At 39.8% G+C, this 17,944-nt stretch overlaps 1 protein-coding gene across 1 annotated transcript in view; it reads left to right on the forward strand.

Moving 5' to 3' along the window:
- Positions 1-17,944, forward strand: part of COL19A1 (collagen type XIX alpha 1 chain) — a 211,131-nt gene that overhangs the window by 127,306 nt on the left and 65,881 nt on the right. The window contains exons 16-17 of the mRNA XM_075145288.1: positions 1,073-1,126; positions 17,321-17,374. Of these exons, the coding sequence (XP_075001389.1) occupies positions 1,073-1,126; positions 17,321-17,374 (108 nt within the window). The remainder of the gene's footprint in view (positions 1-1,072; positions 1,127-17,320; positions 17,375-17,944) is intronic.

A 17,944-nucleotide genomic window follows, 5' to 3' on the forward strand; every position in this document is an offset into this window, starting at 1 on the left:
GAATTTGACCAAAGATACAACTCAAGCTGAAGCAATACCTGAGTCTGAGTAATTTAAATGGCTGAGAATTTAATATTTTAATATTTCAAACTCTTAAATAAACGAAACATAAGTTCTTTAATTTTGTGATATCCTGTAAGACTATGCAATGTTACAGTTGAGACTTTTTTAAAAATTATACAAAGTAGAACTGTTCAGTGCTCTTTGCTGATTACATTGAAACTTGTTTCGTATTTGTTGTTGCTATAATGGAAATTGGATAGCTTCCTCGAAGTAATTTTTTTAAAAATTGTGTTCCAAGGTGACTCATAAAGTAAAGGGGGGGCACTGTTCTAAGTATAGAGCTGTTATTCAAAGGCTTTATGATTATATCGTACATTAATCAGATATAAAATTAAAGCCCCAAAGCATCAGAAACAGCCTGTGATTCTGTCTGTGACTGCAAAGGCAGATCCTTGCACTGCGATCAGAAGGAAGGCTCGCAAGTTGAGGGTATATTCAGAACAGCCAAAGCTCCTGTGCCTGGTGAGGGGAGAGGGCGAGAGAAGTGCCTCTGAAGGGTTTTGAAAAGCCGAGCCAGGCACACAGAGGAAGCTGCGCAGGGGTGGTTCTTACAAAACAGCTATATTTAGTCCCCTTTCCCTCCCCTCCCTTCCCCTCCCCCTTCAGTGCCTATGTTTGAATTTGAGTTGTAGAGTAAGTTGTCATTCATTTAATATAATTTTTTTTTCTTTTTTCTTATGACATCCTAACTTAACAAGATACATCACTTTTCATATAACAGTGTAGTTCAATATAACTATGCTTAAGTAGTGCTGACTTACCTCTTCTTTTCCAAATGATTCAGCCTTTATATGGAGAAATGTGATTAAAAATTATCGTTTGCGTTTTTCTTGCACCTCAATATAACATTATCCTGAAAGAAGTTATTATGAATAACCTATTTTTATTATTAGAAATAAATGCTTTGTCTTGATGTCTGGCTCTTTGGCTTAGTTTTACTTCTATAGAATAATAGAGGATGAAAATAACACTGAATGTTGTATTTGTTTAATGTATTTTGTATTTTCAGGGTTTGCCAGGGCTGGAGGGTCCCCAAGGTCCACCTGGCAAAGAAGGTCAAAGGGTGAGTAAACTTGGTGAACAACTGGTGAGTGTGCTAACTGGCCTTGGTGTGTGACTTCTTTCTAAGCACTAATAAAAAATGGAAAGGTAGCAGCTGAGTATGAAGCATGCTGACAACAAACTGAGCTTTGACGTTTGAGGTTTCTCTTCAGTTGAAGGAGATTTAACAATTTCAACCATCTAAAGTGTTTTAATGACTGGCAGCACAGATGTAGATATTGTCATTTGTGCAACATGTCTCTGCTGTAATTTTAAGTGAAAGAATATGAAAGAATATTAAAATTGCTCAGAAACTTTCATTTTATTGCAGGGATAGGCTATACCTTACTATGTCTAAGATATATAGATATGAATTTAGGGTCATTATCTAAAATATTAACAGTACTAGTGACCCAAGTTTTGTTGTAGATGCTGTTATGCAAGTGTCAGAGCCTAATATATATATATACCCAAAGAACAGATACAGTAAGGGCTGGGGAAATAGATTATGCCCAAGACATGAAATAAACCTTTGGTTATTCAGAATTTTAATATAAGGATGTAACTGTCTGACTGGTTTCTCTGTGTTATGTTTTTGTTTTTCCTGACTTACTGAATTGGTAGTTCAACAGAGCAAATAACAAATATTTATGGTTGTGGTATCGCAAGAAATAATTCAGTTTTGAGAGTTTATGATCTAGTCTGCTCCTAAAAGTTTGGGAAGATATTCAGACTCAAACATTTCAATATTTTTATGAATTAAATTGTGCCCAGTTTGTGGTTTTGAAGTTGGGCCTCTCAATAATTCTTGGTTTGTTTAGGCATCTTGATATTTAGTATCTCAGTTAAATGATCTGAAGTGGAAGGATTTAGTATTAGTCATCATTGATCTTAGTCAACTACAGTGAATTATTAAAGGCCAGTTTAATAATTCCAGTGATAGTAATAATAATAACAGAAGACCAGTTCTTGAACAAAATAAGTAATGGCACGTAGGCCCCAAAGCTATGTTTTATATGGTTTTTTAAGTTACAAAAATAGTACTAAATTTCACTTAAGTTGAACATGAAAATTTGAAAGTTGAGTTTCACAGTAAGGATTGAGAACCCATACAGAAAAAGTCAATGTAGTAAAGGAAAGTTAGGTGGTGAATATGCTATTAAAGCATATTTAATAGCATATTAACATGCTAATGCTATTAAAGCATCTTTAATAGCACATTAACATGCTATTAAGGATTTTATAATTACTATGACTCTTACTGTTGTGCAATTAAATATCCAGGATAGCTATGGATATCCAGTTTTAGCATATTTTAGAGTGTTTTTCTGTGGAGTATTGAATCTGCAGAAACATACAGTTTATTAGTTCTCCTTTAGGAATAGTTATAAATATGGCTGTTTTCGAGACACCACTCTTTGAACTTCTCAATTTTTTGAGGCAAAGATTCAGAGTTAACACACTGTATATATATAATGGTGGATAAATGAATTTGGAAATACTTTTCTTTTTTTTCTTCATTTTGCAGTGGGAATTAGGGGGTTAATATATTCATCATGGACATTTCCTATTTGCACATAAAATTGAACTGCCATCTCACTCCAATATCTATAAAAACAGGAGTGCTGATTGTTTTATAATCTCGGCTACGCACACAGTTGCCTTGAGCCAAACAATGGGAATAGCAGACTGTAGAGCCTCAGCATCTGTCTTTATCTTTCTACCAGTGAGATGCTCACAACAATACTTTTTCTGCTGGCCACCCCTGCCCGAGCATTAATAACATAGTTTGCAATCTTAATTCAACTCCCATGTGCATTTGCATTTCCAATACATTTAATTACACAATAACATACTGTTTGTAACAAGATCTCTGCTCTGCTTAATGACAAACAGGACAGTGCACATCTAATGTCTATTAAATATTCCTTTTTATTTTATTTAATTATAAATGCTATGTTCCTCTGTTCTACTTCCAGCAGATCCTCCAAATCTTTCACATTATATGAAGCTATTGGTTTTGTCATGGACTGTCTTCTGAAGATTAAAGCATAATACTGAGTGTGTAACTAACTGATGATTTTTCTTCAACATATTGTTCAGACCTAAAAGTGATGTTGTGCCTATTTTGCAGACTGGAACTCTAACATATTAGGAAAAAAAAAACACTCCAAAACATTTGAAAGTATCTATTCAATTTGGATGCCACACTTTCAGAACCTGATTTTTTTTTAAACTTTCCATCCGCCTTGTACTTGTTATATTCAAAGTTGATATTGTCAGAAACTCAAAGAAACATGTAGAAGGCTCATGTTAGAGCTAGTGACTTAGGTAAGCGAGAGTACAAAATGTGATAGAAAGGGAAGAAAAAAAGCCATGCCCGTGGATTTCTTCCCTCTTTGAACTGGCCTGAGCCATGCATTTTCATTTTCAGAGTGTTTTAAGTGGAATTTTATTATATCATCCAAGATCAGAGTTCAATATTAGAACTCCTAAGAAATACCAAAGGTGGGACCCTGGCCCAGAATGGGCACTGTCTGTCTGCGTTCACTATAGAGGGAACTACGACAAATGCACCCCTATTAAGTGGAATAAGTCTGGGTAGTAGTATTTCTTTCACCTAACAGAAATAGTCTGCATCAAAAATTATATAGTAAAAATACATATACGAGCCATGTCCGGGACAACCAGGGGATCAGGCCCAGCCCGCACGGGTTCATGGAAGGCAGGTCCTGCTTGACCAACCTGATCTCCTTCTATGACCAGGTGAACCGCCTAGTGGATGAGGGAAAGGCAGTGGATGTGGTCTACCGGGACTTCAGTAAAGCCTTTGACACTGTCTCCCACAGCATTCTCCTAGAGAAGCTGGCGGCTCACAGCCTAGACAGGTACACTCTTCGCTGGGTAAAAAACTGGCTGGACGGCCAAGCCCGGAGAGTTGTGGTCAACGGAGTTAAATCCAGTTGGCGGCCGGTCACGAGCGGTGTTCCCCAGGGCTCAGTACTGGGGCCGGTCTTGTTCAATATCTTTATCAATGATCTGGATGAGGGGATCGAGTGCTCCCTCAGTAAGTTTGCAGATGACACCAAGTTGGGCGGGAGTGTTGATCTGCTGGAGGGTAGGAAGGCTCTGCAGAGGGACCTGGACAGGCTGGATCGATGGGCCGAGGCCGATTGTATGAGGTTCAACAAGGCCAAGTGCTGGGTCCTGCACTTCGGCCACAACAACCCCAGGCAACGCTACAGGCTTGGGGAGGAGTGGCTGGAAAGCTGCCCAGAGGAGAAGGACCTGGGGGTGCTGATTGACAGCCGGCTGAACATGAGCCGGCAGTGTGCCCAGGTGGCCAAGAAGGCCAACGGCATCCTGGCCTGATTCAGAAATAGTGTGGCCAGCAGGAGCAGGGAGGTGATTGTGCCCCTGTACTGGGCACTGGTGAGGCTGCACCTCGAATCCTGTGTTCAGTTTTGGGCCCCTCACTACAAGAAGGACATGGAGGTGTTGGAGCGTGTCCAGAGGAGGGCAACGAAGCTGGTGAAGGGCCTGGAGCACAAGTCTTATGAGGAGCGGCTGAGGGAACTGGGGTTGTTTAGCCTGGAGAAGAGGAGGCTGAGGGGAGACCTCATTGCGCTCTACAACTACCTGAAAGGAGGTTGTAGCGAGGTGGGTGTTGGTCTCTTCTCCCAAGTAACTAGCGATAGGACAAGAGGAAATGGCCTCAAGTTGCGCCAAGGGAGGTTTAGATTGGACATTAGGAGAAATTTCTTTACTGAAAGAGTGGTCAGGCCTTGGAACAGGCTGCCCAGGGCAGTGGTTGAGTCACCATCCCTGGAGGTATTTAAAAGACGTGTAGATGAAGCACTTAGGGACATGGTGTAGTGGGCATGGTGTGTTGGGTTGACGGTTGGACACGATGATCTTAGAGGTCTTTTCCAACCTGTATGATTCTATGATTCTATGATTCTATGATTCTGGAAATAGAATAACTATTATATAGTTATATAGTTATATAACATTTTATAATTATTATAATAAACACAAAAATTAACTGAATTGTAGATTTTTAGTTCAAAGTTATGCCATATATTGACATATATGTGAAATTGGCTTACAAGCACAAATTTACAACATCACTGAATTAGATGATGACTGCAGGTTATTTATTTCAAGAGCAAAGGAGGATCAAGACATTATTTCAAATAAAGTGGTAACAGCTTTTGTCCAATGGTTACACTGTAGATAGAGTTACGTGGTATCATTTGAGCCAACACGAGATTATTGAAATCATAAATATGTCACTTTCTGTGTCTTGGTGATCCGATGTATTACTACTATATGATCATGCTGGGATATGATCTTGCTCCCTCGTCAAAGAGCAGGTTAGGTTCTTACACGTTTAAGTGACGGTACACAAATAAGTCAGCCATGGAACTTGATGACAGAAGTGTGTGAAATGTCTTCTGTCCAAGTTGGTCTCCCTGGATGCTTTCCAGATTCCCAAGGACGAAAGAGTTTGCAGAAAACAGCATACACTAATGTGATATATTTACAGAAATGTGCTGTAGTGAGATCATTCATGATGATTCACAATGAGAAAGGTGAAACCCTGAAAGCTCTTTGACTACATCTGTGCAGTGTTAAAGGATCCTGTATCAGGATGCATGCTCTGTTTTTTGGCTTTGCTTTAAGAGAAAATTCCAAACTCACTAAAAATTTGAAGTAGTGCAGTCATGGAGCAGAGCTAGTGCAATGATAAATAAAAATTGGATTCTTATGCATATTACTTCTTTCATACCGGTGTAGTAGCAAAATGCATAAATATTTTTTTTCTGAACACACACATTAATAGTCTAGCATTTAGCAAGTGTATTGGTTATGTTTATACGAGTGAACTCATTAGTTCCCATTCTTTCTCCACTTATTGTGACACCGTTTCCTCTCATCTCCTTTGTTATGTCTTCTCATTCTGCATATAGCTGGCTTATGCAGGAGAGGAGAGCAGTGAGGTAGTACAAATAATGATCTTCAGACTTACATAGCTTGTTTCCTTTGCAGAGCGATAAAAAAGGAGGAACAGAGTTGTGAGCTAAAGTGAAGCCATTGGCTTTCTGTTTACTACCGTGCTTCTGTATCTACACCAAAGAAACTACTTAACATTTGTTGCAGCTCTACCAAAAAAAAGATATTCAGTGATTCATCATACATGGTGCATCCTTATTTAGGGTGTTACTTAGAAGAGGAAAATGATGGTTATGGCAGAAGAAATAGTGGCTACATGATAATCTGGCCATATCCAGAGACCATACAGTGAACTTATTTCTGATTCTTCAACCAACCTGAGACATATACAATCCTCATTTAAAGGTTTTTTTTGTTGTGACAATCTCTTGAGTGAACTTAGTTAAATTTTGTATGAGCATGTACTGCCCTTATGTTTCTCCTTTTGTCATGGTACCCACTTCCACTCAGATCTGTTAGCCAGCATTGTGCTTTCCTGTGGGTGCAAGGACTCCTCAAACCTTTGCTGTTCTTACAAAAAGACCAGCGTTTCTCCTTGCTCTACCACTGGTGACTAGTATAATTTTTTATTTTTGTTATCTTTAGTGAAGTGTTTTATGTTAGATATAAGGCCTTGCTAAGTGAGAGCCTTTGTTTTTAATTTTGGTCGCTGGGAGAAGTGGGCAGAGACAGCTGCTCATCCCCTTTTCCTCATTCCTTCATGAGAGATGCTAGACCATTCTGTGGGTATTACCTTCACACATTATTTCTCAGTGTCCCTCTTGTTGGCTTCAGGCATTCAGAGCAGCATGTTACTGTTGCAGCAACTTGATACTATTACACCAGTGCTCAGAATGACATCAGGAGCTTCAGAAGGTAATTAGATGTTACCCAGAAAAGTCCCTCGTCCAATATTACTGACCAACAAAAAATAGAAAGATTGGGTACTAACCTAGCATTGCGTGCAATTTAAACCACAGTGGACAACTACGCCATCTTTCTGGCTTCCTGCGTTATGCAGGACTTTATTATTTTTCTCAATATTCCTGCACTTTAGTTAAGCGTATCTTTCACAGAAGTACAGTTTCCACCTGAAAGACGACAACAACAGAGACTTCACAAGTCCCCTTGATTTCTTTGTTCCAGTGTTTCCTGTCAATCCCACATTTCAAAATGTGCTTTTTATTTTACACTTGGGCATGTAGCTTAAGCCTCCAACAACTGTTTTTTTTTAATGTCTGCTTCACATTAAGATATATTTAAAGTTTTTTCTTTGTAATCAAATCACCATTCCATTTATTTTTGAGAAAATTCAACTAAGGACCTTCAGCTCCTTGTATAAAGAATTTTCTAGTGTCTTCAAATAATTTTGTCATGTTGCTGTACTTTCTTAAAAATTTCTACTACTTATAATTACAGACTGCATGGAGTTTTCCAGACTCTGCCTCTACTATATTAAATGCAGTGAAATAAAATTTATATTTCCAAAACACAATCCCAAAGATTTTAGAAATTAATGCTTGATTTCAATTGGATATCTTTGTAGATTTTCCCTGAACATGATGCATTTTTTTATAAATACTTTTTTTTTCTGAAAATAATTTAATTTTTAATATAATATTTCAGTGAATTCCAAAAATTTTCTTAATGCAAAGCATCAAAGCAACTTTGTTAGGCAGCTGTACTGTCAAATCTAGAAATGGTCATTTTTCATTCTCATTTGGCCTATAGAAGAGCCGGGCCCAGCACGCAGCTAACATACTCAGCAGTTTATGCAGCAGTTTCTGCTTCTTTGAGATCTTCTTGATATCTTCTTGAGCTTCTGGGCTCTTTTTCTGGGATTTGGGCACTTCTGGGAAACCTCTGAGGAAACTGAGGGTGCCTGCTGCTGCCAGGTGGAGCTAAGGTAAGGGTAGCTCTAGCAGCTTCTGACGAACTCCATCAGCTGTCCTGGATCAAAGGGTGCCTGCAGCCTTTGTTCTACCTGACCCCTGCTTAGTGAGGGTTGAGCACCCTTTTAGCCCATGCCAGGAAGAGGACTATACCCATATCCTGGGCCACATCAAAAGAAGTGTGGCCAGCAGGTCAAGGGAGGGGATTCTGCCCCTCTACTCTGCTCTGGTGAGACCCCACCTGGAGTACTGCATCCAGCTCTGGAACCCTCAGCACAGGAAAGACATGGACCTGTTGGAGCGGGTCCAGAGGAGGGCCACAAAAATGATCAGGGGGGTGGAACGCCTCTCCTATGAGGAAAGGCTGAGAGAGTTGGGGTTGTTCAGCCTGGAGAAGAGAAGGCTTCGGGGACACCTTATTGCGGCCTTTCAGTACTTAAAGGGGGCTTATAAGAAAGATGGGGACAAACTTTTTAGTAGGGCCTGTTGCGACAGGACAAGGGGGAATGGTTTTAAACTAAAAGAGGGTAGATATAAAGAAGAAACTTTTTTACGATGAGGGTGGTGAAACACTGGACCCGGTTGCCCAGAGAGGTGGTAGATGCCCCATCCCTGGAAACATTCAAGGTCAGGCTGGATGGGGCTCTGAGCAACCTGATCTAGTTGCAGATGTCCCTGCTTATTGCAGGGGGGTTGGACTAGATGATCTTTAAAGGTCCCTTCCAACCCAAACTATTCTATGATGCTATATAACAGCCAGGCGATGCAGCAGTTCGAGAAGCGATAACAGAAGCAGCCAATAGATGTGCAGCAGTTTGCACAGCAGTCCATGCAGAAGGGCACAAAGAAGAGGCCAGCAAACTTTCTCTGTCCAGCATACACATCCTTAAAGGTGATGGTCACAAGGCACAGGACCCAGGCGCCACTGAAGTAACTGTTTGCTGTCGGACTCTTGCACCCAGGCAGCTTCAGATGGTGGACACAGCTCTGTTAGTCCATGGGGCCTGACGGGTTGCATCCACAAGTCCGGAGGGAGCTGGCTGATGTCATTTCAAGGCCACTCTTTGAATGGTCATGGTGACTGGGAGAGGTTCCTGAAGGCTAGAAGAGAGCAAATATCACTTCTATCTTCAAGAGGGAAGATCCAGCGAACTACAGGCCAATCAGCTTCACTTCAATCCCTGGGAATGTGATAGAGGAAATCCTCCTGGAAACCATTTCCAAACACATGAAGGACAAGAAGGCGATTGGGATAGTCTGCATAGGTTTATGAAGGGGAAATCATGCTTGACCAACTACATTGCCATCTACAATGAGGTGACTAGCTTGGTGGATGAGAGGTGGGCAGTGGATGTTGTTGACCTCAACTTTAGCAAAGCCTTTGACACTGTATCCCATGACTTCATCTCGTCAACTTCATAGACAAGCTGACAAAGTACAGGTTACATAAGTGGATAGTGAGGTGGATTGAAAACCAGCTGAACAACTGGGCCCAGAGGCTTGTGATCAGTGGCACAAAGTCCAGCTGGAGATGAGTCACTAGTGGTGTACCCCATACCAGACCCAGTACTGTCCAGCGTCTTCATTAACGACCTGGACAATGGGGCAGAACGTAGCAGAGAACTGGGCCAAGAGGAAGCACATCAAGTTCAACAAGGGGAAGTGCAAAATCCTGCATCTAGGGAGCAATAACCCCAGGTATCAGTATACCCTGGAAGCAAACTGTCTGGGAAGAAGCTTTGTGGAGAAGAACCTGCTGGACAACAAGCAGACCATAAGTCAGTGATGCACCCTCATGGCAAAAAAAGGCCAACGATATCCTGGGCTGCATTTGGAAGAGAGTTGCCAGCAGGTCAGGGGAGATATCCTTCCCCTTTGCTCAGCACTGGTGAGACCACATCAAGGAGGACATGGACTTACTGAAGTGGGTCTAGCACAGGGCCACAAAGCGGATTAAAGGGACTGGAGCATCTTTCATAAAAGGAGAGGCTGAGAGAGCTGGGACTCTTTAGCCTGGAGAAGAGAAGGCTCAGGGGGGATCAGAGAGGTTGTGGAGTCTCCATCTGTGGAGATACTGAAAAGTCAAGTAGACACAGTCCTGGACAATTAGTCCTGCTTGAGGAAGGGAATTATATTAGATGATTTCAAGAGGTGCCTTCCAACCCAGACAATTCTGTGTGGGTTTTTTTTTTTAAATAGCTCTAGCTTATTCTCAGCATAGCTGCCAACAACTTCATTTTTATAGGTTAGTAGGATTTTTTGAAATGTTTCATGTGTATTTAAACAGACTGATTCTCTGCTGTGGTGGTTTCCCTGGTTCCAGTGATGAATTCAGTTCAAACATTTACAAATCTTTCTACGATACCACAGCCGTATTCTTGACTCTGTATTCCTTGGGAAGTTGCAGGTGTCTTGAAGTAAATATTTTTGAAACAACTTCCTTATTTCCAATTGTTGTGTTTATAATACCAAATACTTCACTCTAAGAGGAGGTTATTTTAGCATTATCTTAGTAATAAATTAAACACCTCATAAAACTGAGAGTCCTTTGGGTTGTCATATCATAGTGTTTCAGCATTGATTTCATTAAAATTATGAGTTTGGAGGGACCTTGTGAAATTGCAACACTTGCCTTATGTTAATAATCAATTTACTCTCTGAGATTACAAGTTTTTCTAATCAAGCATGAATAAAATTATTATGACACAGTGGAAAATCTTCCTGAATAAATAAATGGGAGGGGAGCTGTTGGATTTTCATAACATAATTATTCAGAGGGACATCAAAATTAATTTAAATTCAGGTTGCATTTATCTGGTTTATAGAACTTAAATATTTATTTGATGTAATTTGTTTTCTAGTTCAGTGAGTAAATGTTGTACTCAACCAATTGTAAAACAAGCTTTCGAGAGCAGTGATAATTACTGCATAGTAGGTCAGGCTCCTGGCACAGAGCAGACTATTTTTCACAGCTACAGCTCTTGAGTTTTGGAATGTCTTTTAATCTTCTCAGTTCTTCTTGACTTTGATGTAAGTTGTTTTTAAGTATGCAAAGCTCCAGTCTGATTTTATCTTTAAGTTGTACTGCTGTACATTCCTTCAGTCAGATATTTAACAGTCTAAAAATGATTAATGTAAAAGAGGGAGATAATTTTTAGTTTTTCTACCAGAATGTCTCTACCTTAAAAGCAAAGTAAATAACCAGTAAGGTAGGATACAGCTTAAAAAAAAAATTTCTATTTTTCCCAGTTTGGCATTTAAAAATGGGATGAAAAAGGTTGTAATTTAGAATGCTGAAGACAGATTTGTCAATTAGAAAATAGTTCTATAATTTTTAAATTTCTCTGTTATTTTCCATTGAGGAAATTAAAATCTAACTTTTAATGGAACAGCAGCAGAAATTATTTCAGTTTTAAGCTCTCATTTGGAATTTTCAGGGTCCCTTCCAAATACTCTTATTATCAATATTTCTTTTAATGTCTCTTAGCAAAAGGTATAGCAACATAAGAGAATAGGAAATTATTTCTCATAATTAAAAATTAAGGTGTTCATTATAAAACTATCTAAATGTCATTGAAAAATATTTCTACAAGTGATTTTGAATTTAAAATGCACTTTTGTGAATACACTTGAAAAATTGTGATGGATTTTGTATAGGGTTTTGTTGGCAAAATAGGTTGTGGCATTTCATTTCTTGGCACTGCTACGCCGGCTTAAGGACTTTTTTTGATGTTTGTTAAATGCATTTGTATAGTATTATATAGTCTGGCTATGTGTTCTCCTTTACCTTTTTATTAATACAAAAATGAAGAAACTAGGGTTTATTGGAAATCATTCCTAAAATTAGAAAGCCAAGGTTGAGTGCAGGACTGCTTCTGCATTAGCGAGGAACTCCCTAGTGACTTCTTTTCCAAAACAGGGGATTAGGGTCTGTGTGCTCTATTCTGCTGTGAGCCATGTTTCTGTGAAAGGCGTTAGTGGGATATGAGGGGCAGACTTTCACTTATTTTCTGCAAACGGCTTAATTTCTTGCCTTCTGGCCTTATTTCCTGTGAGCTTATTCAGGTTTAACATCTAATACAGAGGTTAATTTGTAATACACTGGTTACCATAATACATCCTCAAGGCCAAGGTTAATAGGATTGAAGAAGGAATTGTACATTCAAGTCCTAACACTGTATTACTGAAGTTAAAAAGGTTTCATTGACTGCAACATAGATTTCCAATTTAGGAAAGAAAATATCCAACCTATAAGATTTCTAAGGATTAAAAAAAAAAAAAACTTGTGCAATTGTGAGGCTACCAAAGTTAATGAAAAAACTCTTATTAACAGCAGTTGTGCAGTCAGGTACTTAAATGTCAAAGCTCTCTTTAAATATTACCAAATTTTTGACTAAATGCATGATGGAAAATGATAATTCTGTATTCAGGCTATGCATTTGTTGTAGTTTTGTAATTTTCACTTTGTGAACTGTCACATAGTTGTTTGGGATCCTGGAGAACCTTCTCCTGTCCCACAACTGATCAGTAGATGTGCACTGTTGTGTAACTGGGTTGGATGGATGATTGCACTGATTTTTGTGATTAATTCTAATCTTCTGTTTCCAATTAGCTCTTGAACTGGCTTTTTACTGATACTGCCATGTGATGACTGCCTTCATTCCCCTAAAACGGCAGTCTGGCAAACTTTTTCTGGTAAATCATGGAGCAGAGGACTGTCACTAGCTTTGGGCTTGGCTGGGTTTCCCCTGGGTTAGAGTTGGTTGGAGCTCTGCAAGCTCCAGGTGAGCTGCCAGGAGCAGTGGGTTGTGACTACAGACAGCGGGGGAAAACTGAGTTGTTTATAAGGACTAGGCGTATCAGCTTAAAGGACTGAGACAAAGGAAAGCCTCTTCTGTACTCTGGATTAGCGTAGGGACTGGGATTTGTCTGGCTGCTTGGTGGCAACTTTGGGCATCTGGAGAAACAGTCTTTTAACTGCCCAGAGCTCCACTCGCATGGCTGCGTTTAGGTGCCCAAGGGGCTGGTGGGGTCTCTGCGGGTTCGGCACTCTGAGATGGGGGTCTTTACTTTCCACCTGCCTCCTGCTTCAGGTATATCTGTCCCTTTGTCAGTCTGGTTTTGAGGATTATTCAAGAGAATCTCAGTTTAGCTTGGCAAATGAGTTACATAAGCCTCATTAATCTTGCATAATAACTACAGTAGTTAAGACTTTAAAGCCCAGCTTTCTACTTTCTCCAGAACTAGTTCCTGTTTTGAAATGTGATGATGTGTTTCAGTAACTGCTAATTAGCAATTTCCCTTGAAAATTCACACGGGCTTATTCTAAGAACTTTTCCCTTCATACTCAAGTGTGGGTTCTTTAAATTATTAATTCCATAAATCATGTCAGCGTTCCTACATAACTCCGCTCAATTTTATCCTAAAATAATCCGCAGCTTATTTTTAGACACTAGGATTAGCCATCTTGCTCTTCTATAGTTAGAGATATGTGAATAGATGGATGCAAATGATGCAGCAGGGGGTTACAATATAGACTTTGAATTCTTGCATTGTGTGTTGGACCTGCAGCCGTACCCAGGGGCGGCAGTCAGAATCAGAGCACAAGCTTATGGAAGGATGCACAGAGCCTCTCTTCTGAACAGCTTTCCATGTAATATAAAGCAAAGCTCATCAAATCATTTCGATTAACAGAAGGGGCAAAGGAAGAGAGGAATAAAGAGTGCATTTGACCGCATACTTCAGCTAGGCACTCAGCTGGGGTTTGCTGAAGCATATGATTTCTCATTTATTTTATTTTTAATATTTTATCTTTTTTTGCCCCTAACCAAGCAGTTGTCATTTGAATGATTTGTGTGTGTATTGTAGCTGAAGTTTGTCCTATGGAAAAGAGAAAAGTAGCTGACTGTCCAAATTAGTTGAGGGCAGACATTTCATGAGTCAAGGGGACAGGATGCAATACCAGTAACATTTAGAACTTCTTATCACATTGACTGCCAGCAAAAATGTATGCACCACAAAGGAAATAACCAGCAACTGTTTTGGTTTTCGTTTCTTTAGATATTATTCTAAGTAGCATTAGACAACTTGTTGACACCGCTTATCTTTTTTAAGTTAGCGTAGGTGGTATTGCGGTTTTTATTTAGTTAAAGGAAGTATGTGATGCCTAGAACATTTATTTATATTTTGAGTGGTTTTATAACCTCAATATTTGCTCAGTGAACTCAACTAAATAAAGGTAATGGGCCTCCTGTGCCGGCTGCCTGCCCCACGCGCAGCTCTACGGCAGCGAGTACAGCTCTCATGGGGCTGCCGAGACGCTTCTGAACAGGAGATGGGAACTGTGGCTCTCCGCTAAGCCCACTCGACAAACCAGAGAGGGCAATGAGATGTTTTTCACTTCTTTCTTGCTAGAAGGAAGACTCAGAATCAAACTGTAAATATTTAGTCACAGTCTGGCTCATGGTCTGCTCAAGGCAAGACCATAATGGGCTTATCAAAAACATTCTTCTAATTGTTTTAATTATCCTAAACAAAAACATAAACTACTTTTCTTACACTCTTGCTGTACTATATATTTTAAATTTTTCCATACTGATGCTGGGAAGTCATAGAGAAGCAGGAGTGCTGGCAAGTAGGTGGAGCTGTGTGTATCCCTGGCATTTAAATCTCTGTATCTGAAAGGCATTGCTGAAAGGTAGTGGCCTTTTATGTATTTCTGTGTTAAAATTAAAATATCAGACAGTTTAGAAGGGTGCATGTACAAAAAAAATGGGCTTTTGTTCTTCTAGAAAGAGCTGATGCCTCATGCCGATCTATGTGATTGTTCCACAGGTTTTTTGTACACATGGCACATAGTATAATGACTAATAATATAATGATTGGATAAAAGGTAGGGCAAGTGCTTCTTCTGTGTTTCACCAGGTAAGTGTTCTAGTAATTAATAAATGACAGTGAAAAATAACTACCCCCAATATTTTTTATTTTAATAACTGATTTTTCAGAAAGTTTGTCAAGTTTTGACTTTGCAATATGTCATAAGTCACATTTTGGCTCATCTTGTAAGTAGAGGTAAAATTGCCTTCCCAACATATTCCATGTTTTCCTGTGTAATTAACACCTCATTCACAGCTGTGTCTGCCAGTCAAAGCCCTGCCTTCTTCCCCCTGACACTTCCTTGATACTTTGTTTAGACTGCTGAGATTTTAAGTGTCATCCTCAGGACACTTTAAATAAGTCCAAACAGGAAAAGGAAGGTGCTTCAAGAAGTCAACAGTATAGATCATTATAACTCAGAGGGACTATTTAAAAAGTATGAAGCATTTTATCTTTGTTTATTACTTACATCATCTCCTCTCAATCTGTTTTTCATACTTCCTAAGGAAAGTTTACTGTTTTCCAAAAAAGTCAGGAAATGTTATTTTCCATCTGTATTTCTGAAGTAGAGATTAGTCCAAAAGTCTAGATCTAGCTAACGACAGCCCCCTTTTCTTGTGGATGTGTGCCCTTCCCGGTACTGTGCCCCCCGTCAGGGCAGGCAAGCTACCCAGTTGCCCAGTGAACTGCATCAATGAACTGATCAAAGTCAAAAACAACTCTGTGTTTCTGTGGGCCATCCTTAGCCTGGATGAGTTCCCAGCTCTGGCTCATCACAGGCCTGCGTGAACAGTGTTACCAACAGAGAGGACGTGCTGGGGGTGGGTGGTAAGAGGCAATATAGCCTTGGGCCCAATATGGGCACCTAGTACTGTATTTTCGTTCTGAAAATTTACCCTGAGCTGCCCCAGTTACAGCCCTGCATGTGCGAGTACTGATGGGATTAAACAGCTCAGCACATAACATATGTCTCAGCTAGTTAAGACCCAGGAATTTGGCACTCCAAATATGCTGAGGTGTTATTTTTTTTTTCACACTGCCCTTAAAACACACTGACTGACTGAGGAGCTTCATAAAACCATGGTGGCAGTGTACATGTTGTGTGGCACGGCCCGGTGGATGAAATGCATCCCCACAGCCCTTGTTCGGTTCTTTCTTCAACTTGGAGGGCTCCAAACCCCTCCCTCCTGCTTCTCAGGAGAGTCTCTGGCATCTAGGCAAGAGGTTACCCTGGTGAGCTGCAGGGTGTGAGGAAGAGGGATTTTCCACCCCGACTGTCATCATCTTGTTTCCCCTCAGCATAGATCAAGATTAACGAGAGGCAGAGCGTGAGAGTGGTTTCCTACAGATCGGGGCTCTCACCTGTAAAGAGCGAAGCTGAGATTTCACTCACTGTTCCTTAGATTGCTTCTGCGGTTTGTGTGAGATCGTCATTTAATAAAACACAGAAGCAGGCTTAGAAATAGGGACCATAGCTTACAGAAATACCTCTAGTGTTAATTGTGAGCTGTCAGCAAGCATTTTCATTTTTTAACTTCTTAAGCCAAGTTTTCAGCAGGACATCCCCCTAATGCTTTTTGTTAATTTACATTTGCCGTATGCAAGGGAAAAGTTTAGTCTTTATGGATATAATGCTTTTTTTTTACCATCAGACGTAGGTATTAGTTGTTCTCGGCTGTTGTTTCTAAAAAATGTGCATCAGATTTCAGCGTGCCAATAAAGATGTAAATGATTGTAAATTACTTCAATTTTTAAGTTGATCTTCCTAAAAAAAAGCATCTGTGAAAACAGGAGTTGTTCAATCGAGTTCTGTACTAAAAAATTGTAATAACTACATGTGCATGTTTTTTAGACTACGAGTGGAAAGTCTCGCGTTAACTTAAGTAGACTTTTATGGACCTTAAGTTTTAACACAAACGATGTTGCATGTGCACTATATACACAGATGGTAGTAATTGCATGAGGAAGGGGAATTGGTTTTGCTAATAAATCTCTGACTTCTCTGCTTGTTCTCAGATCCTGGAGAAGAATGGTATGGGTCTTTGTTAATTGGGTTATATTGCACATACGTACTTGCTGTGCAAGTCAGGGTGACTACTGCAGCACAGTTTAACATCCCAAGCTCTGGCATATTCAGATAAAACATAATTTCTTTACACCTCATCAAGAGGCTCTGTTTATAGCCCCATCAATGTGCACTCACATTTAAGACGTAGCTTTAAAATGTTAGTGTGATGCAAATATGCTCTTTGTCATAATTATTAAAAACAGTCCTAAAATTACTAGAATTGGATAGCATTGCTGTGACTGATATAGAGTATTCTTTTGGGTAGTTTTGGAACTTTTTGATAATAACTAAGGCAATAAATCTTTCTTTTAAACAAAATTCCTGTTCCAAATCAGTCACTAGCTGTAACATTTATAAACGTCTGTTGTTCTTTTTTTGTTTCCAGGGAAGACGAGGCAAACCAGGCCTCCCAGGAAAACCGGGGCCACCAGGACCTCCTGTGAGTAACTAACGAAGGGAATGAGAAATTTCACTCTATCCTGGAACAGTGAACTTTGTTAGCATTTTTATAGCAGGTTACCTGATCATAATTATGGTTGAAACCAACTGATTTGTGTTTGCTCTGCTGCATCAAACAGCTATTATTCCCAGCCTTTTGATACAGCAAGATAAAAGGGCTGGGTCCACAAATATAAAGACTAGACAGGAGGGAAAGAACACGATGCAAACTACAGCAAAGGAAGCAGAAATTGTCTGGCATTTCAAAGAAAGACTGGCCGTGTATGCTAAATGTGAATACTGTGCATTCATTCACTTTGCAAAATGCGTGATGCTCTGTAGAAGATGGGATAATTTCTGTCTCAGAGGGGTAATTTGAAAGATGAAGGACTGTGTGAAGCATGTGCCAACTGTCTGAATGGCGGGAAGGATTATACCCAGCACTGGAATGATCACTCAGCTGTAGTTCAAATGAGTTTACTGAAGAATTAAAAAGATTAAGAAATACATGACTCTCTGGAAGGATTTGTAATATGAAGCACTAAAGGGTTTAGCTCAGATCTAAGAGGTT

The sequence above is a fragment of the Calonectris borealis genome, chromosome 3 (assembly GCF_964195595.1).
Source record: "Calonectris borealis chromosome 3, bCalBor7.hap1.2, whole genome shotgun sequence".
Taxonomy (NCBI): Eukaryota; Metazoa; Chordata; class Aves; order Procellariiformes; family Procellariidae; genus Calonectris; species Calonectris borealis.